Consider the following 26,849-nt stretch of genomic DNA (forward strand, 5'->3'; position numbering starts at 1 on the left):
CGTCGACAAAAGACACACCAGCGATGCTTAAATAATAATAAAAAAAGATGAAAGGTTTAAAATTAAGTACAAAGTTAAAAGCATGGAGGACCCAACATTTTGTCCAATGCTCTTCCACTTTGTACTTGTTTGGCTTTATAACTATTTTGATCTGAGCGTCACTGAAAAGTTTTATGTAGACAAAACGCGCGTCTGGCGTATTAACTTATAATCCTGGTACCTTTGATAACTATTTGAAAGGTTTTGAAAAATATGGATATCATATTTCAAGTTATTAATCAAGCATATTTGTGATATTTCAATCAACTGATAGGGCTTTTAAGCGAAGTTAGATAAGAAAACTTTCTTTGCACAATAGTTTGTTGGTACATGTAATTTGTGCCTATTCAAAGTTCTTGAAGATATTGAAACTAATATCCTATAACATGTATAAAATGCTATAGAAACGAATTATAGTTTATCGTTTTGTAAATGCATCTTTACGATCATACACAAGTAAATTCATTTCCATTTTCGCTTTTCAATATTCATAAATCAGACATTTATTTTGATTCATATCAACAATTTGATGCAAAATCTATCCAGAAGGTATTTTTTATAACACTAATTAATGCACCCAAACAAATATCAACAGAAATGGATTCACCATAAAACGTCAAGTGCACGAATTTAAGAAAACAAGTGAAAGAAATTTTAACATTGGTTTTATCTCCATTTTAACATTATTGAGGTCATGAAGTTCATATGATACTAACTATGTACTAGTGACGTCTATCAAAAAGGAACACTACAGGCAAATGTTAGTCTCTTCGTGCATAGGCGAGAAAACTTGATATTTACTGCATAAATAGTCATTTCGAATATTTGAACAACTTTTTAATTGTTATAAAAAAAAATCATTTACCTTCCAGTAATTGTCTCCTCAACCTCATCTGTTAATATAATAAATTTATTGATTATGTCGATGTTTTTGCTAATATATATTGATATTTAAATGCCGTTTACATTTGAGGTACATTGGTACGGACTGATTCACATAAATTTCTTCACACAAGAGCCTTCAAAATTTTCTTGATATTGACTTTCATAGTATAAAGCAATGCGTGTGTTCTTTAAGGTTCTAACAATAGTATGACTAATCACTGTTTGTCAATTGCAGCAACTATATATAAATGCAAAACCTTGTTTCGTAGAATCGAGAGCAAACGGTTAATATTTAATAGAAATTGAAATCAAATCTAACTTACTTTGTAAATTTAACTCAAAAGAACCATTATTATGCTGATTAAAGGTATTGTCATTGCTAGTGTTCCTGTAAAGAACAAAACGAGGTACTTTACGCATCATGCAATCATTTAAATTTAGAAAACTTCTACGGTATGCTACGATAGAAATAAAACCAATGTTTTGAATTACAAAAAAGTCATAAAACACCTGGATGCAGTTGTCCCTTAAAATTAGATTTTCATTTATTTATTTTTTTCATATAAAGACATGTACAATTGAAATTATTTACTGATAAATTAATATTGTAATCGTTGAACACAAAAACATCAGTAATTTAAACATCAATACACCTTTTCTATACATCCGTGTCTTTCAAATATTCGGCTTTGCTTGTTTCTGATGGAACAAAATCCAGAAAATCGCTTTGCACAAATTCAACTTATAATGTGTTGTTTTCATTTGTTATATTCTCACTTTATAAATCTACAAACCATTAGTTAACAAAGATGACAAGGCAATGGTCTCTCACGCAAACATTGACCTCGTTGATTTTTTTTTCATTTTAAGATTCTTTTTTGATACTTTAGGTAGACAAGTGGGCTGAGTCGGATAGAAATCGACCTTGTGCAAGTGCACGTATATATATATACATTCGCATGTATGAGACTTTGATTGACCTTGAAACATTCAAATACGAAGTAAAATCACAAAAATACTGAACTCCGAGGAAAATACAAAAACAAAAGTCCTCAATCAAATGGCAAAATCAAAAGCTCAAACACATCAAACGAATGGATAAAAACTGTCATATTCCTGACTTGGTATGGGCATTTTCTTAAGTAGAAAATGGTGGATTAAACCTTGTTTTAATGCTAGATTAACCTAGCTCTCAGTTGTATGACAGTCGCATCAATTTCCTTAATATTGACAACGATGTGTGAACAAAACAAACAGACATATAAGGTAGAAATGTCAAAAATAGGGGTACAACAGGGAACACTGTGTTATAATCTTAATCACTATCAAAACAAACACATATGTAACAAAGAAGCACAAAATGTCATTTAGACAAAGCACATTAGCAAAAAGCAAAGTCAAGAATACACAAATAGATAATAATAACACAATTTTCAAACAGCTACAGACTTTTCTTTAGAGATTTTTTGAACCCGAAATAATGTAAACAGATGTATTCATATTCATTTGCCTAAGGTCGATTTCTATCCGACGCAGCTCAAGTATCTTAACTGTGTATAACTCTCCTGTGTTTTTTTTTTTTTATTTTATTTCTTATTTTATTTTTGTTTTGTATTTGAGCCTTCCTGATCGAGAACAGCGCTTCTGATGTACCAAATTCATAAAGTAATATAGTGTTGTAGCGATGTGTAGATACAACCACCGTTGGTTTGAAAGTCTCTGAGTCAGTGTCTCTGTTGTGAAATGATATGTAATATTCCTGTTCTTAATTTTGTGTTGATTATATTAAAATTCCTTCAAGTAAAGTACACTTTATATTGAATTGGCTTTTATGTATATGTTCCTTTTGGTCACAACCTTAACAATTATCATATATTCAAGTGTAACACAACATTTGCATTCAAGTTTTTGAATTACAGCGTTCCATATCAAGTTCACTCAATTTATAAAGGCCTATTTTCGATTGTATGAAGAGGCAAATCCTCCATTTACGGGAATTGATATATAGGCACATATCATAGGAACATAATTATACACTTCAACATGTTCAAGATAGTATTTCAACATGTTTAATGTCATTTCAAATAGATATAATCTTTGATGAAAGCTAAACAAAAAAAGGTAATAGAAGGCATTTACATGTACCCGGCCACGTCCACTCTGTGTTTTTGTTAGTTGAATTCCTATTTGCATCCTTCTGATGAGTTCAGCCTTTTTCAACTGATTTTTATAGTACGTTCTTATGTTGTACTGTTACACCACTGTCCCAGGTTAGGGGAGGATTTGGATCCTGCTAACATGTTTCACCCCGCCATATTCTGTATGCATGTGCCTGTCCCAAGTCAGGAGCCTGTAATTCAGTGGTTGTCGTTTGTTCATGTGTTACTTATTTGTTTTTCGTTCATGTTTTGTACGTAAATAAGGCCGTTAGTTTTCTCGTTTGAATTGTTTTACATTTGTCATTTCGGGGTCTTTTATAGATGACTATACGGTATGGCCTTTGCTCATTTTAAAGGCCGTATGGTGACCTTTAGTTGTTAAGTTCTGTGTCATTTGGTCTCTTGTGAAGAGTTGTCTCATTGGCAATCATACCACATCTTCTTTTTTATATTCAAGTGACAGAGGGGAATAAGGCTAATATAAAGAATTGTAGGCATATTAATTGCACTTGACAGCTTCATTTTCACTACTTTTTGCATTTATCTTACAGCTATAAATAGTTAGACTTTATGCTAATTTTATAGCAGGGAAGTGTATCAATTCCGCGAGAAGTGTTGAAATGTTATGCATTATTCAAGACATTTTTTTAATGAAACGGGAATATTTCTCGAAATGTTGGGTTTATTTCTTGCTTTCCTGATTTATTTCAAAAATGAATTTAAAGCCCACAATATCTTAAATGTTTTAAATATGTTTATACCTCTATTATACTTACACCGATTGTTTTGCCTGTCTTTTGAAACCTAAAACAATATCAAAATATAAAAAGACCCTACTGCCATTAAAAATCTTTCACCTTTCATTTGTATGTAAATAAAATGTGTTTGGTTTTTCTTACTGTTCGACTTTTTTCAAATAAAACATTTCTATTGGTAGTATTATGGGAAATATGGCACAAGTTCATACATTAACAGGATTTAGTCCCTAACACACAAAATATTCCTTAAGAGTTATGATGAAAAACGACTGATATTTTTGACGGGAAAAAATGACGGATACGATGCGTCTGTGTTTCAAAACTTTGATCTGATGATAGCAGAATGAACGTATGATCTGTATAGTTTTGGATTGCGTTCCATTTCCGAATGTGACATTTTGATTTAGTCTTGATTTACATTGCAGGTGATGCATACATAGCAGTAGATTGTATCTAATTCGATAAGATTTCCTTTTCTTACTTTTTTTACTCACTTCTCTTCAACTTCGTGCTTTATTCGTCCTTTTAAAGTCGAACGACACTTACAGTTTTTTTGTGGAAGAAACGCGAGTCTTGTGCTCAAAGTTATTATGGTATCATGAATGAGATCGTGCTACTTTTTTTATATCGTCTAATATTTGAACATCGATACACTGACGTTGTCTATAATTCACTAGACATCGTAGCTTTTGAAATATGTAAACCTTTTAAAGGTAAATTGAACATCGAAAATTTAAGTGAAGAATATTTTGTTCCAGAGAACATGCACATACGTGTACATAAGATTCTTTTTAATTGATAAATCTTATATATTTACGAAAATTATGGTTTTTAATATTTCAATAGTCAGACAAAATTGATTTTTAACACAGAACATATTTTAATTTGGAATTAATACCAAATTATCAAGTTACGACAAAAACATTCCTTCATAATTGAAGACATGCACTGAAGAGGATTCAACAGTTGCATTCCCATTTAAAAGTATTGAATTCAGTGCAATATGATCTGATATTACTTTACCAATTATCCAATGCTTCTTACGGATTAAGAACACTAAGGAGATAACAATAATTAGAATTCCTCCTACACTAAGCATGGCAATACCAGCATGCACTGAACCATTATTTCCTTCCTGTTTTATGCTGTTGGTCTTGACTGTAAATAATAAAGCTCAAAACCAAAAACTTACAACATGTTACAATTCAATATAACAGATCATTGCATTCTTGTATGTGTATATGTGACGTCAATAACAAGTTCTAGCTGAAATGCTTTCATCTTTGAAATATATCCGAATTTTGGTAATATCTGTCATTTATCCTTCTCTGGAGACAATTCAAAGCTCCAAAACGACGGGTGTTACGTTTTAGAAAGGGTTTGGTTACCATTCCGGAGCACCTCAAATCTCTACAGTTTTTCATTGAGTTCGTGTTGCTGAGTCTTTATCTTTTTTTCCAGAGATAAGACATGTCAAAAGGAAACATTTTGTTCTTAAATTTTAAATGAATTCCGTTCTTGTTTGTATTGGAAATCATTATGCAATATCTGAATTGTGAGTAAATGTACTTAAAAAAACAATTTCAACTTTTCTATCATACGTAAAATCGAGCCATATGATACCAAAGGTATAACAAAAAATCATGAGTCGAAAAAAAACGACAAAACAGTGACAAATAAATAACAACAATAAAAGTACGATCATCTGTCTTTTAAACAATATGCACTGTTTTCATCTTGCTGAATTATTTTTGTATTTCATTCTTTCTTTATGCTTATCGTGCTTGTTGTTTGGCCCCTTTTGACGAAGCCGACTGATATTTTCCTACATCAGACATAATGCAGATTATATCTTTTTTATTATTATTATTTTATTGTAAACTTTGCAATCTCTTTTTAGTTTTATCAAGTCGTGTGTAGTGTTTATGTTTTCGGTCTTTGGATCATCATCAGGTAATCAAGTCAGTTATCGTAATTTTGCAGTAAAAAGTCGCAAATTGAAATGCTTACATGCATTGGTCTTTTAAAGAACAAATTCACTACACTATTTACAATGTATAATGAGTTTTTATTGTGTTTGGAGCTAATGCGTACTTATTTTCACATGAATGTTGAGTTAACATTCGTTAATTATTTAAATCATGGTTCATTTTACAATTTTCTTCTAGCATATTTTTTTTGTCAAAAATTTTAAAAGTTGATTCGAATAATACCTGGATAGATTTTAAAATGTCGACAAAATATTTTAACTTTTTGATCTTAACATCGACAACTGTAGCATTACCTTCCTGGTGGGGGCAACTAAATGTTACAGTCAAAACACATAAAAGACTAACTTACTATCGAAATCAGTTATGCACTTAGACGTTTCTGAGACAGATATACCCTTTGCATTCGATGCTAAGATGCGAACGCTGTAATTTGTTTCTGGCAATAATCCATTGAAGACAAAATTGAGAATTGTTGATTCCCCTAAATCCATTACAGGTCTAGATCTCGTTATGTTTCTTTTCTGTAGTGATATCCAGTATTCAACAAAAAATGTTTGTTCTCGTCCACCATTAAATTCAGACACCCATGAAACGTGAAGAGAATTTGTCTTACAAAAAATATTGATGTGTACAGGCGCTGTAGGAGTTGCTTAAAATAAAAAAAAATCCTATATAAAATAAAAACTGAAAATAAAATCTTATCAAAGAAGCATATATTTGATTTTACTTTTGTATGCTTCCCATCGTAGGTAGCAGGCGCATTAAGTATTACCTTTGACCGCCCGCTTTTCAGTCCATCCATCTTTCTGTCCGTCCCATTTTTGTTACCACACTATAACTTAAGTTTGTCTCATACCTCATGCAACCTTCAGGATATTCATTCGAATGTGTGCAGTAAACGTATTACGGTACTAAACTCATGCCGCTTTATAAATTCGAAAAATGCAGTTGTTTCCGTTACCACACTCTTACTTACGTTTTTCTCGTCCAAATTTTACGAAACGTATACCTCAACACTCAAAGTTTCTGTTGTAAGGAATTTGGAATACTACCTTGACATAAAATATTACTTCTTATTTGGGTCTTTTGGTTGTCAGGAAATTAACGACTAGCGGGAAACTCAAAGGAACATGTTATAAGAAGAAACACTTCATCTGCCAAAGCTAAATTGTGTGAAAATTTTCCTGAAATTAGGAATACTGCATTGACAAGATATATAACTTCATATACGAATCTGTTTTCCTTATAAAACTGAAGACGATGAAAAACAAATAAGAATTGTATAATGAGAAACTCAGCATCCAAGTTTTAACATTTCAACATGGAAAGGATACATCAGAACTTATTTTTCCATTATAGCGATATACTTACACATATTTATGCCGACATTCCAATAAGTGTGTAACATATGTCCCAGCTCGAGACTATTGAATTTAATTTTTATAGCTCGAGGCTTTCCGAGCCTTTTAAATTTAACTGTTGAGATTGGAGATATATCGTTATACACGGGTAATGGTATTGAAATCTGATTCTCTAATGATTTGTGTCAATTTATTTAAAAGATTTACAGTAAGTCATGTTCTTTTTATGTGGACTCATCAGGTATGATCGCCTTTTTTCATGACATTATAATAGAAAGTTCATCAGAAAACAAGACAATTTAACATCATAATTAAATTTCGACCAATTGTTTGACGAGAATAGTAATTTTAGGTGAGGATGATAATGTTTTCACAGTCGTTTGAGAAATAATATAAAAAAAGAAAACTACGTTAAAAGTAATCGAGCAAGATTTTATGGATAAAGGTTCTACGATGACTTTACAAGAGGTGTGCAAGTAATAGAATATGCATGATTAGAAGGAGACGGTGATCTTCTCGACACACTTTTAGTTCATTCGATGCCGTATATTTTCACTTCCAATTTGTTTCGCTGTATATATCCTGGAGATTGTATTTTACATAGTGTTACTAGTTAAACAAAGTTATAGTCTCAACTAATAAACCCCTCGAGCAATGGTATAAGAGGGAAAGTGGACACTTTCGTACCATGAGTTATTTGATCATGAAAGTGGCTGATGATTTTTCAACTAAATAGTTACATTTTGGAATTCCATCGATAACGCAAATGTCAAACTGACATTATGACATGTTTGCTTGAAAAACTCACTTATATGTTGTTGTGTCATTACAAGTGCAACGGGAAATATTTCTCCTTGTTAAAGGTTGTATAATATCATACAATTGCTTAAATCTGCTTCATTTAGACCTGATGGATAGTTGTCTCAATAGTAACCATACCATATCGCTTTGCTCTATATTAATATAAGCCTTCATTACAACGGGTATGATTCATTATTTTCTTTTTTTTTCCGGGCTAAATATAAAAATTGCTACCTTGATATATAATCGGACCATATCATGTAATAGAAAATTAAAGTTTGATATTTGAGTTTTTTTTATCAAAATTGTAATGTATTTCGGATATTTGTATAAATGAGACCAAAATTATCACATACGTTAGTAATTCTACATGTAATATCAAGTTTAACAGTGTGTTACCTATATTGTGCATCCCTGGTATAAATGCATTTTTTAATTATTTCAAAAAGACATAATTGGTTTACCTTTTTCTGACACAGATACCTGAATGAATAAGTCCCCATTGTCATTATTGGCGTGCATTGTATATACACCAAAGTCAAAGCTTCTGATATTAGAAATGTACAGGTCCGAAGTGTAAGTGCTGACTGTCCGTGTGACGTATGTTGAGCTAATAGTTTTGCTAAAGACCCAACGAATAACTGGTGGTGGATAAGCAACAATATATACTGTTAGATTCAAATCATTGCCAATTTCAGTGGTCACTGTTGCCGGAGTTTCTTTGTAACGATTATCTAAACGGGGTGAACCTGCAATAAAATCAGCACAACATTTTTGTTTCAAAGATTGTATAGATTGTCGGTTTGCATCATCTTCATCATTATCGTCATCTCATCATCATCATCATCATCATCATCATCATCATTGCTATAATTTTTGTTGTTTTTTATTTCTTATATTTTTATCAATGTTATCATTATTCTTCGTGTCAACGAATAACATAAGAAAACATAAAAGTTTCAGTGTACTTACATGTGACTTTCAGTTCAGTTGGTTTACTATTCATTACTTTCGTCCCATTTACTACGTTTTCAGTTGTACATTCGTATATTCCTGTATGAAGACAGTTAGTTGTGTTAATTATATAACTGCTTTCGACAACCTGGTCTTGTCTCTGCAGTATTTGTTTTGTTTCATTTGATATAAGAAACCAAGTTACATTCGGTAGTGGATTTCCAGTTACCTGACATCGCAATATTGCTGTTAGATTTTCAGGAAATGTTGGCCCATTTAAAACAGTTACTTTTGTTACACTCGTGTTATCTGAAAAAATGATACTACTGCTTGCTTTATTGTATAAACTTATTTCAATACTTTTTTTAAAATATGTCATACTCATAATATATTTTATATAATAATATCAAAGACCAACTTAACTTTCTCATTAGCAAGTACACCACATCTCCTTTGTTATATTGATTGCAGGTATTGTGAATGCTATTATCTTCTCCAGTTATGGAATACAAGTGAGCAAGTTGTCTACCGTTAGTTGGGTATTTTTTTTTTAACTCTGATGGATATTTTTCTCATTGGCATTCACAACACATTTTCATGTATATTCTTATAGCTACAGATTGTTTTTAGAATACTTAGTACAAATAACCACAAATTGATAAAATTAAGCATGTTAAATATCAAACTTCATATCAAAGGTGGTGAAAGGAATACACATTTTTGAATTTTTGTTATTTAACTCCTCAGCTGTGTCCCTCAATGCACAGATGTAGAATGGTTGACATCTAGCAAAGATGTCAGCTCAACAATGTTCAAAAAGACGTCTTGTGAGTTGGTAGTGTATTGCTTCATGTAGACTACCGTACTTTTTTTCAGATTAAAGACTCTAACACAAGTTCTTAATCTTTTTCTTTTTCTTATTAATATCAGATTATTACATGGCATTTTTCATATCGCATGTATTATCAGCCCTAGGTTCAATATCAGCCCAAGAGCCGCATGGCTCGAGGGCTGATATTGACCGAGGGCTGATAATGACCGAGGGCTGATAATACATGCGATATGAAAAATGACATGTTATGATCTTTTTATCATATGCTTCAACAGCATGAACAGTAGAGAAAAATAACAGATTCATATATTGATCCTTCTACGTGGTTCCCGAAAAGAAGTTGAAAGAGTAAAACGGTTCACGGACGTCGGACCCAAAATTTAATTAATTCAATATGAAATCTTTCTATCATATGCCTCAATAGAGAAAAAAAAACACATTTTAATATGAAAAAATCGACAAAAAAATAATTCAACAAATATACATAATGAACATTGTTTAGAAAAGTCAACTTTTTTAAAGTAACTTTCTAAATAATGTTTCAGAAAAACTTCAAAATGCATTTATTCAATATTTTTTTTCTTTCTTTTTTAATTTAATCTTATTATTTTACACAACATACTTTCCAGTATTCAAATAATTGTTTTGTACACTACTTTGTAATGTTTTTCACGTAGCATTGAGGTGTAGTTTCCGGAATTTGCCGAGTATCACCGGAATGCCATGTGATAACGTTACGGAAAGGCATGTGATAACAATCGAAGCATGTGATAAACTTTTCATATCAGCCCGCTAAGCACCAATTCGAAAAATATGGAAAATACTTTAATTTAATACTATTATCATACGGTAAAAATCATGTGTTATTTAGTCTAAGTATATGATAATAGTATTTATTCTCTTCGTTCGTGTTTGCTGTGGTCGTGTTATCATTTGACACTTTATCATGTTTGCCAAATCAAATTAAAATAAAAAGCTTTATTTCAGATCAGCATGTCACTGAACAATACAATTAGCACTTTCAGCTTTTATAATCGACTTATACCTACATATACTCAATACCCATACATATTAATCTTATTACTGCATAAGAAACATACAACACACATTCAGTGAATAACTAGGCAAAACAGAACAAAGTAAAATATTCAATCAACAAATATTGATCACCCACAGCACACAATTATACTCAAGTCTTTATCTGAAGTCAAGATGTCAAAGTTTTGAATATTTTACCAACAAATATTGCATACTCACAAAATACAACTACACTCAAATCTTTATCTGATGTCAAGATTTCATATTTTGAACTGTTGGAAGTAGCTTTGCATGTATAATTTCTTTCCTGATCCAGTCGATCGATGTCGGTTAGATACAATACCGACTGGTTTTTCTGTGGCTGGCCCATTTCTAAACCATTTATATACCATTGAGTATATGGTAGAGGATTACCACGTGTGTTACAAGTAATTGTTGTATTTTCGCCTTCTACTACATATACTGGGAATCTGTCGAATTCAATATCAGGAAAATCTACAATTATTGTGATATGTTAGTTGTATGTGGTGAGTTGGTTAATGAACAAATATTTGTCAACACCTTATCACTCAAATAAAATGTATCCTCAATATTTATCTTTTACTAGCAAAATTAATGATTGAAAAGCATTTTACTTGTTATAACAATCAAATTTTTTCGGAAGATCACGATGCATGTGCACTGAATTCGATGAAACTTTTTGGGTATTATGATTGATCATAACTTAATGGTCAGTCTTGAATTTAAAAGTAATTTTTACTTGTCTGATGTTTATGGCGTATATGAAATGACTCTAAGAATCATGAATAGTGTCCTGTACGGAGTGTTGTCTTTATTTTATGTTGGAGACTCCAGAAATTGTAAGACCATGACAACTTATTGCTTGACTTACATTCAACGTTAAGTTTCAATAATGCAGGTTGCAATGTAATGTTGTTTCTTAATGTGTAATTGTTATTGACAGAGCATTTTATTTCCTGGCCATTGTGTGCCTTTGACAGCGGTTCGATTTGTAGAAGTGACTTGTTTTGCATCTGTGTCTGTCCACCAATCATCCATTGGTAAACTGACCCCGGGTTGCCAACATCAGCCAAACAATCGACTGTCCCTGTGTTTCCTTCAAACCATGGAAATCCCTCTCCTAAAATTAACTTTGGTTCACCAGGTGCATCTGGAAATGAAAATCATTACAGAAAAATGAAGTAAGGGCGAACTTGGATTAAACAATTTTTCAAACTAGGTCCTGTTGGAGTTACGACACCATGCCACTGGAACCACATGGAAAAAATTCATGTGATCATCTATTGGCGCAGATCAATATTTTAAGGATGATGTTTGGTGTTTTTCATTTTTGCTATTCAAAAAGGGTACTATTTAGTTGAATACTTGCTGGTTTGAATCACTTTATCTGTAATTTCCGCACAACAAATTTTATTCATATATCAGAATATTTTTTTCATTAATTTCGTAATATGAAAACAGAGGCAACATTTTTGGTAAAACTCTGTGATAATGCATTGCAAACAGAGGAGGTGAAAATGGGGGTAGATTTGTAACCCGAATTATTCAGGTCCTCCCTGAAATCTAAGACGATGGCCTAATACGTAAATTAAGAAACGGTCCGGGTAACTTTATCGATCCTTTAAACTTATTATCCTAAAAGGTTACTAAGTCAACACTACATAATGTTATAATCAGATCTTTGAATGTTATTTTTATCGGAATGAATAGTGATTTTGTTATCAGGAAATTAAAGCAAAATACACATATTCAAATTTATAGTTCAACAGTTTTTCGATACCTTTATGTTGGCATTGCATAATGTATAATCTTCTGCTTCTATTTTACCACAACCAAATTGGAAATTAAAAATAAAAGTTTTTTTATTTATCATGGATCCTAGTTTGTTTCACTTTCTTACTTTCTCATCACGCAACACCTCTCCATAGACAAACAAGAAGTCTAATTGATTTGAATTTGGAACTGCGATACCAAAGGCTACAACGGCAAATTAAATGGTACAAGTATTATATCTAGTCCTTCCTGTATATCGGTGAATGTGATGAACATTTTCAACTCTACCCCTCGACGTAGACGCAGTCACGGTAATCTTCATTATACATCTCCTATTTTCCATGATGTCTCTATTATTGACCTGCTACTATTTATTCATAAGTCGTTATGTATTCATCCCACCTATTCATCGCACGAAGCTTTACTCATCAAACCTTTTACAACTTCATTCTCTGTACAAATTATGTTTGGAAACCCCAGTCATACAAACCAATATAAACTTACAGCTATCATTTCGGATATTGCAAGTCACAGACTTTTCAAATCAGTTCGCATTGGAAAAGTTAAAAAGCCAACAAAGGTCTCCATGCCATCAACTTTGGGAAATATCCTTAAACATATATCAGTTCATTCGAAAATACCTCTCAATTTAAAGATCAGCCTGTACCTACCATTTTTTATACATATACCAAAAACAATTGCAACAAATATTTTCAATTACAAACACGTGCTGCATGATTTCAATGTTGACGTCGCCCAGTCTTTAACTCCTGATTTCACCTGCGTTTGTACCCCATTCATATATATTGGCCACGTTTTTACCAGTGACCTTATCATTCTTCATTACACTACTCTGCGAAATGTGTTATCCGAAATATTGTGAACTTTAATCCATCAATTAGAAAAATAACTTGAAAATGCTGATGGATTCAGTCGTAGATTATGCAAGGCATTTGGTTAAACACTAGAGAAAAGACGTCAATAGTCTTTCCGAAAGGATAAAGATGTGGTATGAGTGCCAATGAGACTACTCTCCAACCAAGTCACAATTTGTAAAAGTAAACCATTATAGGTCAAAGTAAGGCATTCGACTCGGAGTCTTGGCTCACACTAAAGGTATGTTATATGTTCCTTTAGGGTTTCAACCAAAGATGAAGAACTGGATCTGCCATCTCTGTATTTGATACCTAAACGACAAAGTTGTCCTTACAAACAACGGTATATTGTTCGGTATTCCACAAAACCTCTTTCTACATTTACAAACATCGACTTTATCAGCAATCAAAGCCGGGCTTCAAAGTTATTGTGAAACTACCTATTCTAGAGGTGACGTGAATTAGATGTGGATAATAAAAACATTCTAAAGATCTTTTAGAGTACATACTGTGTAGTATTTCTCTATGTTTTGTGAAAATTTTTGCTATAGGTCTGATTCGTACAAATACAATAATCGAATCGGAAAATACTAAAAATGATTTTCTAGAACACTATGTCATGAATACATTAGAAGTCATCGAACACAATAGTTAAAGTGAAATAATTAATTACTCCCAAATAGTTTTAATCTGGTTTCTTAACTTACAAAACACAGCCAACTGATGTTGAGCATTCGGTCTGTATGAATCAATAAGGTGTGTTGCAGAACAGGTACAAACTCTTCCATCAAAGTTCTTGTTTACAGTGAATGTAACAATATATTCTGTTTTTGTGCTGGAAGATGAATTTTGTGTTATTCCGTTACAATCCCAGGTGAGGAAAGCCAAAGGATTGCCTCCGGACAGTGAGTAAATCAGTGATACGGAGCTCCCTGAATCAACTGGACCAGGTATAGCTTGCTGAATTGTTGGATGACTTTCTGGTGGATCTAGAAATAAGATGATGGATATATGAAAATGTGATATGAGTGCCAATGAGGCAACTTTCCATCCAAGTCCCAATTTGTAAAAGTAAACCATTACAGGTCAAAATACGGTTTTCAACAAAGAGCTTTGGCTCACACCGAACAGCAAGCTATAAAGGGCCCACAAAATGACAAGTGTAAACCCATTCAAACGGGAAAACCAAGCATGGATCTGTACTTTGACACATTTTTTCCCAATACTGTGGATTCATTTATTTTCGTGGCTATCAATTTTCATGGATTGAGAGAAACTTGCATTTTCGTGGATAGTTGATTTCGTGATTTTTAACAATCTTTGAATTTAAAGGTTATAGAAAACCTTTAATTCGCTGAATAAGTAAATTCGTGGTTCACTTGTACCATAAAATGCACGAAAATCCATAGTAACCATGTTTGGAGATTTTGAATTAGTGTGGATTGGTATGATGCAAAGTAATGCGTAACATGAGACGCTTTTCCTGTCGACAAACTAACACTCTGCCTTGATTTAAAGCGATTCTCACTTTTATTTCAGTTTTGAATATTCCTAAAGAAATTAACGAAATTTGATTATCGTTAAATTTCTTGTTGATTCAACATTTAACATTATATTGCGTTTTCCTCATATCGTGACAAATATATGTTTGCACCAATGAACTTAGTATTTAAGGATAAAGAAACTTCATTTTCAAAAAGTTAACAAATTTTAAGAAGATTTTTTGAGTTTCAAGATAAATGATTTAATATAAAGACTGTCATTCAAAACAGAGCACATTTTTCCTAGTCTACTACCGGATGTATTTTCAAGTTTTTTTTAATCTGTTTTATTTTGATAAGTTTTTAACATATATCATAAATCTTCTTTTGGAGTTTACTTTCGTAAATTAAGATTCTAGATCAGCTTTTCTTATTTTCTTTTATTCTTATTTGACCGAATTTGCAATGGTCCTTAGAAGTTGCTGTAATTTATCAATACCAACTACCTGGGGTTTATACTGTACCTTTAATTTATCGATAATTTATTATTTGAGTAATGATTTATTATGTAAAGTGTACTCACAGATGACGTTCAACATATGACTGGCACTGTCAGAATAACTGTCAATTGTATCTTGTGACGCCAGACAAGTACATACTGTATGATGATAAGATCTGTTCACATTGAATTCAATTGTACTAACTACAGTGTTCCCTGAAATGGTAACGTGAGTATTACCACTACAGTTCCAGGATAAAGTGACAACCGGGTTTCCTCCGTTCAGAGTACAATTCAGAAGAACGGGGTCCCCAGTATCGATATTTCCTTCTGGAACTTGTGTAATTGTCGGTGAATCGTCAGGATAATCTAAAATACATATTTGTTTAAGACATGTATGTGAAAAAGCAGTCGGTTCCTTATCGATATTCGATATTCAATTTCCAACCGGCTGCTAGCAGTCCATTCGATATTCCAAATTAGTTGAAAATCATTAAAATAAAATACTGGGTAACATTAAAAGCATGATTTTTTATAATTAAGAGGACGGATAAGATACATAGGCAATCGTTTAATGACCTTTTCAAGCTGTCGTTAATCCTCATTGTCCTCGAATATAAACCCTTTTCTAAGTTACATACATGTATTTGTCTTTATGTTATATAGATTTTCATCAATAAAACACTTCCAAAGATGTACTTTTATATATGATATTTCTTAAAACAAAAAGAAAAACCGATAGAAATATTTAGAAATATACATAGAAATATTTATGAAAGCCCAAAAATGAAATATATAGTGAAAACCTACCCGAGACCGCTTAAATGAGGGTGAGACCCCCCTGGTCTTTCAATGTCAATAAAATTGAAGTAAATAATAGACTCTGTATATATATAAAGGTTGTATTAGAAGGATTTCTCGAATAATGTCATCTTCGATATCTATGGAGGACATAGATTGTCACTTACCAGCTAAAAATTGTAAAAATTTTAGGACAAAGGGCACAGGGCAATGGTGAGAGCCCCCTGATTTCTCAATCTTTCTAATCTTATGCAGACATTTAGTTAGTAGGTAGATACAAACGTGACTAAAAGGAATTTGGGTACACTTCCAGTTTGCTAGGTTTACGGAGGGCCCAAAGTGACAGTTGGATATTAAAAATATATAACGAAAACCTACCTGAGACCGCTCAAATAAGTGTGAGACCCCTTTGTCCTAAAATTTTGACCATTTTTAGCTGAAAAGTGACAATCTAAGCCCTCCGTAGATATCGAAGATGACATTAGTCGGGGAAATCCTTCAAATATAATCTTAATATATACCGATAGTTGTTATAGTTCACACACAAATTAATTGGGCTAGTTTGAAATCTCCTGCATGGTTTATTCCATTGGCAATCATATTCAAGAAAAGTTGTAAATCTGTAACATATGTATGAAGCTTGATTGAGACGTAGATTCACACAGATACCGATCATTGTTATCTTTTCTTCATTTACACAAATGAATGTCGGAGATTCGGAATATGGCAGTTATACATGTATTCTCAGTTTATATTTAGTTTGAAGCATTATCGAACTAATACGACTTTCATCTTTAAAATTTACTTTGCACTAAATATCTAGTAAATGACATTACATATGAATAACTTGTGGTGTATTCATGTATACTAGTATGTAATAATAATAAAAAGAAACCAACAGCACTATTTGACGAAGACGAAATTAAGGATTGAGTTTTAACGTCCAGTGACATATATTACAATGATGTCGAAACAGAACTTGAAATTGACAATAGGTATTCATAGAACCGTCGCTTTTCCAAAGAATTCACGCTCAGTTGCGATTTCACGTTTTTTCACAACCTCGGGTTCGCATTATAGTTATATTTGTACAAAATAACTAACAATAAAAAAATTGTGATGATTTCTTTAACTGTTCTTGACACAGCTCCTGGCTAGTATACCTGTAGGATAGTCAAAGATAATGGCGTTAAACAAATATTTTCTTTATTTATGTTTTTATTCCATTCAGTTCTTCAATTTATCGATTGTTTAATACAAATATCGAATCAATTATTTTAGTTAATCTACTAGTAATTAAATGTCAGTACGATCTTTTTGATAAGATTGTAAGGCCTATATTGCTATATGGCTGTGAAATTTGGAGATTTAGTTTTACTGATGCAATAGAAAGTGCATTTCAAGTTTTGTAAACTTTTCTTAAACTTGAAAAAATCAACCCCAAGCTTTATGGTTTATGGAGAGCTAGGCGCTTATCCTATGTCAGTATATGTGGTATCTTTTTGGTATAACATTGTAAACAGTTCCGATAGTAAATTATATAGATATATTGATAAACTCAACGTAGATGGTGGATTTACTTTCGATTAGTTGATTTGTATTAAAAATATCTTGAATAAATATGTATTTTAAAATATTTGGTTAAATCAGAGTAACTATAGTTTTAATCCAAAAGGGTTAAAGTTGAGCATTAAACAGAGATTTTTTTTACCAATTTCAGCAGACTTGGAAATCAGAAATGGAATATTCTCCAAAAGTATTATGTTAAAAACTGTTTAAAGAAATCTTTGAATTTGCAGAATATTTAGACTTATTACGTTATAAAGATAAGATAACGTTGTATATGTTTAGAACTTGAAATCATCGGTTACCTATAGCAACCGGTAGATGGCATATAATTATGAGACAGGAAAGGTACTGTGTACTTTTTAACTCTCAAGAGATAGGTTGATGTATTTCACTATATTCTAAACTGCACAACTCTAACAGAAAGTAGAAGACCTTTTCTTAAACCTAGCTATGTAAGCCGAGTAAATGTTTCGAAATTGGGCACTTTATTTATTTAAAAAAATATTGTGTTTTGAACAATTTGTGTAAATTAATTTGAATTATATATACATAAAAGTATGTTCTCCAGGCTGATCACCAATCTCTCATTCTTGTTGCTCGCTTTGTGCAAACTTGTCATACGCAAAATCTGTATGTTAATATTATATGTAAAAATATCTTTCTTTTTACCGTTCACTTGGTTTTATAAGAAATAAAGAATCTAAATTAAATAATACAATTAATTTTATTTAGTTTTTCGGATTTAATTACCTTAAATTAAAGGTGCGAAAAGATATATTAATGTAACTTTTTCAAAGTTCACGTTGGTGAATTATTGATTTAAGTGAATAAATGAAATTTATTTTCTCGAGGAATAAATTAAATCCGGAACATATATATTGTTAGGTATACTGTTCCCAGATTGAATAGTATACAAATCCTAGTTCTTATATTATAGTTATAATTATTCATCAGCGAAAAGGATAGTATATTTATTGTGTTGGAAGAATCGTAAAAGTGTTTAATTTTCTAAATTCTATTTATTTACTCGGACATCGTAGAGTGTAAAATTCTTTTTTTTTACCATATTGGACTTCATATTGTGTATTGAATTGAAACACGAACGCGGACCTCGATGAGAGCACCTGGATTGAAAGTTTGCAAATATTCCGACCAATGAAATTCATTTTACTATGTAACGCAAACTTTAACAAAAGCACCTAGATGAAATATTGTGTATTGAATTGAAACATGAACGCGGACCTCGATGAGAACACCTGGATTGAAAGTTTGCAAACGATTCAACCAATGAAATTCATTTTGATATGAAACGCGAACTTCAACGAAAGCATCTAGATGAAATATTTTATGCATACGACAATCAGTTTTTATTAAGACATTACCGCTCAAATATAGTTAATAAAAAATAGATCAGAGCAACAACGCATAATTGTTTCTTTTCCTTTCTTGTTTATTTTAATAATGTTTATGTTGATTTTAATTTGGTAGGTATTCTTATATTAAATGCCCTAAACGTAAATATACGGGTTTTTTTAAATGCATTAGACGTAAGATAATGTCGACTTAGAGCAAGTCAAGGTCGTAAAACTTAAATAAACCAACCCATCGTTATCGCAGACTAAAATTTATCTCATATAAACAGAATATATGTTCATTTATAGCAAGACTTTTTGTACGTCACGGTGCATGACAGCACAATAATCCCTTTACAGAATCGGAACCACAATTCACAATTTTCGTATTGTGCTGCTTTTCCACAATTAACGCCCGTTTCGCGTCAGTGACCGATATTACAATTTGAAACACAGTTTTAAAAGTTTATTGAGCTGTTCCTTCATTTACAAAGTTGTGTAAGACTTAACTGTTTATTAAATTCAACAAATGTTAACATTATCTTCATTAATTTTATTATTTAACACAACATTGCTTTTATTACAAGCTATTTCATATATCAATATACAGCTAGGGAATATTTGTTGTTGACCGAAAATATAAGATATATCGATTTTAACTATATGAAAAATAAATAATTTTTGTAAGTTACTTTAATTTCCGTGTCTATATATAATTTACGAGTACACTATAGTAAGACAGAAAAAGAGAAACGTAAATATACAGGAATACCTAAAGTTTCGTAAGTCATTGCAATGGACCATACATTACTGACATGTCACAAGTTTTCATAGCACTCAGCAAGTTTTGAAACGAATATGTGAGATAAAGATCTACTGCATTATGGCAAATTAAAAATATGTTAAACACCTAACTATTTTATTTTTAACAGATTCACAAGTTTTAAATTTTTTAAACCGTGCATCAATATTTTATTTTTTTATTTAAATTCCTTATATGTTACGTGTATTGATCATTCATTTGTTTAAATTGTGAAGTATATGACTTCAAGAAGAATACACGCATTTATAGGTATAAGTCGATAAAGTTTGAAACAAATAAACGAAAGATACATCGATGTTGTTTTGCTTGAGTGATTTACCTGTTAAAAGCTCGGGTCTCAACACGGTTTAAAACGAATTAATACCAGTTTGAAATAGTTTAACGGGGGCGTGGCCTATTTGTTTGACGTAACTTACCGCCAACTTGAATTAAATTGAACGACTGCAAGCGAATCTATTTGACTGGCATTAAAATGATTTGATATGCATTGAAATAAATTAAAAATGATTTTTAATTTTTGTCAATCTTTATCAAATGACGATTAATCTCATTTAAACAGCGTTAATGCGTTTTTGTCCGATCAAGTTGAATTCGGGTTACTAGTGAGAGTCTATAATTAGTAGAATGTTATGGACATTGAAAGTCCAGTGGTCTCATACTCATTTAAGCGGTCTCAGGTACGTTTTCACTATATATTTTAAATATCCAACTGGCACTTTGGGCGCTCCGTAAACATAGAAGATAGGAAGTGTACCCAAACTCCTTTTAGTCACGTTTGCATATACCTAATAATAAAATGTTTATATTATATTAGAAAGATTGAGAGATCATGGGGCTCTCACCATTGCCCTATGCCCTTTGTCCTAAAATATTGACATTTTTAGCTGAAAAGTGACAATCAAAGCCCTCCATAGATATCGAATATGACATTAAATCCTTCTAATACAATCTTTATATATACAGAGTCTACGATTTAGTAGAATTTATTGACATTGAAAGTCCAGGGGGTCTCACACTTATTTAAGCGGTTTCAGGTAGGTTTTCAATATATATTTTGAATATTCAACTGGCACTTTGGGCGCTCCGTAAAAAAAGAAGACAGGACGTGCACCCAAATTTCTTTTAGTCACGTTTGTATTTACCTATTAACTAAATGTCTGCATTATATTAGAAGGATTGAGAGATCAGGGGGTTCTCACCATTGCCCTGTGCTCTTTGTCTTAAAATTTGACAATGTTTAGCTGAAAAGTGACAATATAAGCCCTCCGTAGATATCGAAGATGACATTATTCTGGAAAATCCTTCTTATACAATCTTTCTATATACAGAGTCTATGATTTAGCAGAATTTATTGACATTGAAACCCCAGGTGGGTCTTACACTCATTTAAGCGGTCTCTGGTAGGTTATCCCTAACATTTCGTTTTTGGGCTTTCTATAAATTATATTTCTAAATGTTTCTTGTGTTATCGGTTTTTTGTTTTGTTTTTAAGAAATATCATTTATTTTAAAGTACATCTTTGAAGTTGTTTTATCAATAAAAATCTATACTACATAAAGACAAATATGTAGCTTAATTAGAAAAGGGCTTATATTCGAGGACAACGAGAGTTTAAGACAGTTGGAAGGGGTCATCAAAAGATTTCATACGTATATTATCAGTTCTCTTTACTATGTAAATCATGCAATTAACGTAATCAAGTATTATTTTTTTTACTAATTTTGGAATATCGAACCGACTGCTAGCAGCCGGATGGATAATGAATATCGAATAACGAATTACAAACCGGCTGCTAACTTCACCGACATACATCTTTACTCATACTTTATATGAGTCGAATACATTGGATTTAAAAAATCTTTTGATGCTTTAAAATATCAAAATTAAGTAGTTCCAGTTCGTATATAACTAAGAGTGGACCGATACATACATTTTTACTCATACCTTATATGAGTCCAATACATTGGATTTGAAAAATCTTTTGATGTATTAATATATCAAATTAAGTAGTTCAATTTCGTATATTACTAAGAGAGAGGCGATTTTAAGTCTAAAGATTTGTATAGAAACATGTCTATTGTGAGTTGATACATAAAGTTGAAATAAAATAGAAATATAAAACATATGGATAGCACGACAGACATCACCATCCATCAAATCTCAACTCCTATCAGAACATTGATATACAACAATTAAAAACTAATAACGAGCAACACATAATCAAAATAACTGAACTGGTAAAGGCAGAAAATTTAGGGGGGGTTAAAAAATTTGACCTGCGCAAAACTCTTTCCACTTTACGATGTAGACCATTTGTCTACAAGTTTCAAAGGCCTGTAGAACTCTTTTGTCGTTTATGTCACTTATTAGGTGACGTCTCATTTTTAAAGGTTATCCCATATATTCTGTTCATTCATTCAGAATAAGACTTCAATTATGTTCGTTGTTTCGTTCAAAGACATGATAATTGAAAACAGTAAACTCAACTATGTAAACTAAAAATGTTGGTAGTCCAGTAGTCAAATTGTAGTGTAAATCTATATTTGTTCCTGTATTTAATGAAATTGTAATTTTTGTTACGTTATCTGAATGACTGTTAATGCTTGATATGGCATTACTGTGGACTGAGTCGGAAATTGGAATTTAAACGGCTGATGTAGATATGAATTTATTTTGTTAAGTTTCTGTTTATTAAACTTACAATACACATTTAGTTTAATAACTTTTTCCGCTGTAGCGTTGTACGACGCAATAAGATGGCTTGCAAAACATGTGCAGATAATTCCATCGTCCTGTTGTCCTACTGTAAATGCTATATCCAGAAAAGCGGATGTTTCTGATGATTTGTTTATAGCAGTGCCACTACAATTCCAGGTAAGAATTGCTAATGGATTCCCACCAGATATAGAGCAAGTCACATGTAACGTCTCACCAGAATTAATTGGTCCTGTTGGATTCACCGTGATAAGAATTGTTTTAGACGACGGAGCCTCTGAAAAAGACACTTTGAATTGATTTTTAGTAGCTTTGAAAGAAACAAATTGCCCGTTAAAATAAATTATTTTGATCATACAGAAAAGTAGAGAAATAATAACATATTTTATCTAAATATTTGCCTTTTCACTTTTAAGCTTTCTACAATGTGGGACAATATGCTTGTTCTGCAACCTAGTTTACATCGAAATTATATATCAGATTTTCCTGTATGTGAGACTTATTTTTAGTGATTATGTGCTTGCAGTTTCAGTCAATTGTGCAAAACTACAACAAATCCGTGTAAACTTTGGTTGAGGTTTTATATATACATATATATTTATAATCACTTTAAATATCAGCAATTATAAATCTGCAAATTTTTTTTCTTCTCTCGCCGAGATTCGAACTCATGCTATTAGGGTGTCGAGACAACATCGCCTGAAGTATTTCTATCGCTCTAGACCACTCGGCCACCTAGACTGAACTAATAATTCAGCTTTCAGTTGCCTAGTGTTACCTTTCCTCGTCAGTAGAATCTAGAAATGTAACACAGAAATGATATATTAGGCATGAAGATGGAAATTATTTATATATATATGAGTGTGTGTCGGTTTATATGATACGGATTTGCATGTGAAATGTCCAGACTGATTTCTCTGATACGAAAACAAAAACGACAAAATAAAAACTTACCTTTAATGGATATCACTGTTGTTGCATTCTCTATTAACTTTGATGCTCCGTCGGAAAATTTTACACTACATCTTATGTACATCATATGATATTTTCTCTCTACGGAAAGTAAAGTCACATTAAATTCTCCGGTAGCTAAATCACAAGAAGTATTGTATACATTTGAATTTGAAATTGATATGCGGCATGTACCATCAACCGATTTATCAAAATATAATACATTAGGGACTCCATTTGAATTTGTTTCATCATAAATCGAGGTACTTTTCCATAGGTCAGTTACATTTGTCTTGCACATCAGTGTAAAAGGTTGATTAAGATCAGCGTATGCTGGTGAAACTGGGTACATAACAACATCAGCACTTTTTGTGAAATTTTCTGAAAGTGAAATAAAAATGAAATGTCAGCATTACGGGGTGTTCGTGAACACTGTAAAAAATATCATTGAGAATTATTTCATTTGATTAAAGCTGTGTGTGTGTTATCAAAACTGTTAGAGAAAAGATGGATACGTAATCCAAAAGTATGATTATTTAGTGATTTCAATTACTAATTGAGTTGTGTGCACTGCATATGTTAATGAAAAATGCAACATGTCATTTGCTTTACAAGGTCATATATCAATTGCATCAAAACAATTACCTATTTTGCATAATCTTAAGGTTCAAAAAATGAAGATGGAAATTCTACTGTAGGTTGAACACAATTGGGAACTTTAGTGCGTTCATATAAAGGAAAGGAGATTATGTGTTATTGCCAGTAAGACAGCTAACTATCTGCAATATTCAAAATGACGTGATAGTAAGCTACAATGGGACGTCGTACTGCCTTCAACAATGAGCAAACGTATGCAATAAAGTCAGCTAAAAAAGACACATGCATTACAAATTATGTACCAATTCAAGCGAAAAATCAACGACCTCATATTGTATACATTGGCCATGAAATGTGTATTGTTTACGTGTTCAACTCCAAGGTGACTAAATAGACAAAGGTCTTTCTAAAAATTCGATCATACAATTTATTGTCGAATAGATGCATGCGTTACATATATGCAAAAAAAAGAATCTCTGTGACAACATAAGGGACGTAGAACATAGTTTTATGATCGAAACAAAAGCTGTTGATTTTGTGTTTAATCTCATAATCTAAGCTTTTAGACAATTATTCTGCTCGATATCCTACTTCTCCTCCCTGTAGCGGCAAGGTATAATATGTAATGATGGAGGATGGAAGATTTAAATTTTAAAGTAAATAATATAAACTGAATAGTAAAAATAGATTACTATTGTATATGATTTTTAAATGATTGGTGCAAACGATATATTCTATATTTTGCAGAAATAGAATATGGTTTGTGACACAAAAGGAAGTAATTTTGGCATGCTAAAATAGCCAAAGAAAAACATATATCGTTTTCATTATAAATTATTTCCTATGAAATTGTAAGAATTATAACAAAACAAAAATTAACCATCAAAACAGAGAACCTAAAATATATAAGTAACACCTGAAGTTAATAAGCAGAGAGAAATATATTTTGGACAATAGAAACAGGGTGTGACTTGATGAAAAGAATAAAGGCATATGTTATGTCGCATATGTAATATATGAAAATAGACATTGTAGATTCTGCAAGAAAAAAGCTGTATTGTTATTTGTATATATATTTTTTGAAAGAGTGGGTACGTAGAAAATGAAAGTTGATAAGTGAATGTCAAAATGTACTTTCCGGCATTCAATTTTGAATTTAAATATGTGTTGGTATTCTATACTTATTTAGACCCCAAAGGGGTGTATATGGTACACTTACCTGTTATGCTGAAGTAAAAACACAAAATTAATGAAAGCTTTTCAAAAATATTCATTTCTAAATTCTTCCGATTTTGTTTTATTCCGGTACATGGAATTAACTCTTACGTGTGTTATTCTAATAGCATGCAAAAATATTTATATTTAACACGGAAATTCAATCTTTGCTAAAAATAACTATAGCTAATGGTTTAAATATCTAAAGTGTCGTTTTGCATAGTTGGCTACATTTAAATTCATTGTGATGCAATTCATGGTGATTATGATGGTATTATGTTTCTGGTTAAAATTTAAAAAAATAAAAATTGTAATTTGTATCTATAATCATTTTCTTTTGTTTTGTTTAAGATGTAATACTTCAAAAGGAATTTTGTAATGCTGTTAACTACTTAAAGCTTTGCCTACAATGATTTTGCGTTAAAAAAAGTAGCTTTTTGTTTTTTGATTTGAGGGCTGGGTATGTGGAGTTTATAATTACAAATATAGTCAATATTTTCGGTCAGAGAACATTAAACGTATATAAAGGCTTCATTTCACATAACCTTTCATTGCATATAAGGTAATTACCAATAACGGAAGTAAACACAGTAATTTCACCTCTTTTTCCTAAAAAAAAAAAAGCTCAACTAACCATGTCATCTCAAGTTTCTAAAATATTTCATAGAAACACCAAATAATAAAAAAAGAATTGTGCTTTGAAACACCCAAGATATATGTTATGACTAGTTAAACTTTTTCTGCATTGAACATGTTGAAATACAGGTTTGATTGTCTAAAACTTTCATATTCAAGGGACTTTTTTGCGACCCTTTTTTGTATGAAACCGGATTTGATGCACTAAGATTTGGTGGTATTTCACTTAAATATATACAATAATTTTATTACTGACTAGGCAAACAGAATTAAATATTAATTATTTAACTGATGTATGCTTGTCTGTCATATTGTTTTAAAGAGCTGTATGAATTAACATGGAACACCAACATTTTTTGTTAGAAAATAGATTTTGACATCACCTTGCATAACCATAGAACTTCAGTTTGTGTTTAGTTCATTTATGTTCTGCGACGGTGCAATGACTTGATAGATTTTGGCCGGTTCCTAAGAATTATACCATGTATTCCTAATCATATTTATAAAGAAAATTACGAATCAAAAGAAAAATTGAAAGAAAAGTTCACCAGCCGTTCAATAATCCTATTTAAGTAAAGCTTGACCATACATCATCTCTTAGTCTTGCCAAAAATATAGGACGAAAACATGTTTTGTTTACCATAAAACCAACAAGTAATATCATTCTGCTTACCAATCTCAGCCTTCTAAACCTACCAACCGGACCACTCCAACTTGTGATTT

General features: G+C 31.6%; 1 protein-coding gene across 1 annotated transcript in view; it reads right to left on the reverse strand.

The window, feature by feature from the left end:
* LOC143075585 (nephrin-like) overlaps positions 1 to 25,589 on the reverse strand; it is a 33,886-nt gene extending 8,297 nt beyond the window's left edge. The window contains exons 1-14 of the mRNA XM_076251048.1: positions 25,495 to 25,589; positions 23,682 to 24,059; positions 22,714 to 23,004; positions 15,552 to 15,836; positions 14,195 to 14,476; positions 11,711 to 11,989; positions 11,038 to 11,313; positions 8,967 to 9,257; positions 8,459 to 8,743; positions 6,182 to 6,481; positions 4,865 to 4,999; positions 3,860 to 3,887; positions 1,248 to 1,312; positions 905 to 932 (exon numbers count right to left, since the gene is read on the reverse strand). Of these exons, the coding sequence (XP_076107163.1) occupies positions 905 to 932; positions 1,248 to 1,312; positions 3,860 to 3,887; positions 4,865 to 4,999; positions 6,182 to 6,481; positions 8,459 to 8,743; positions 8,967 to 9,257; positions 11,038 to 11,313; positions 11,711 to 11,989; positions 14,195 to 14,476; positions 15,552 to 15,836; positions 22,714 to 23,004; positions 23,682 to 24,059; positions 25,495 to 25,549 (2,978 nt within the window). The 5' untranslated portion in view covers positions 25,550 to 25,589. The remainder of the gene's footprint in view (positions 1 to 904; positions 933 to 1,247; positions 1,313 to 3,859; positions 3,888 to 4,864; positions 5,000 to 6,181; positions 6,482 to 8,458; positions 8,744 to 8,966; positions 9,258 to 11,037; positions 11,314 to 11,710; positions 11,990 to 14,194; positions 14,477 to 15,551; positions 15,837 to 22,713; positions 23,005 to 23,681; positions 24,060 to 25,494) is intronic.
* Between the last annotated feature and the right edge of the window lie 1,260 nt (positions 25,590 to 26,849).

This window comes from Mytilus galloprovincialis, chromosome 5 (genome assembly GCF_965363235.1).
Source record: "Mytilus galloprovincialis chromosome 5, xbMytGall1.hap1.1, whole genome shotgun sequence".
In the NCBI taxonomy this organism is placed as follows: Eukaryota; Metazoa; Mollusca; class Bivalvia; order Mytilida; family Mytilidae; genus Mytilus; species Mytilus galloprovincialis.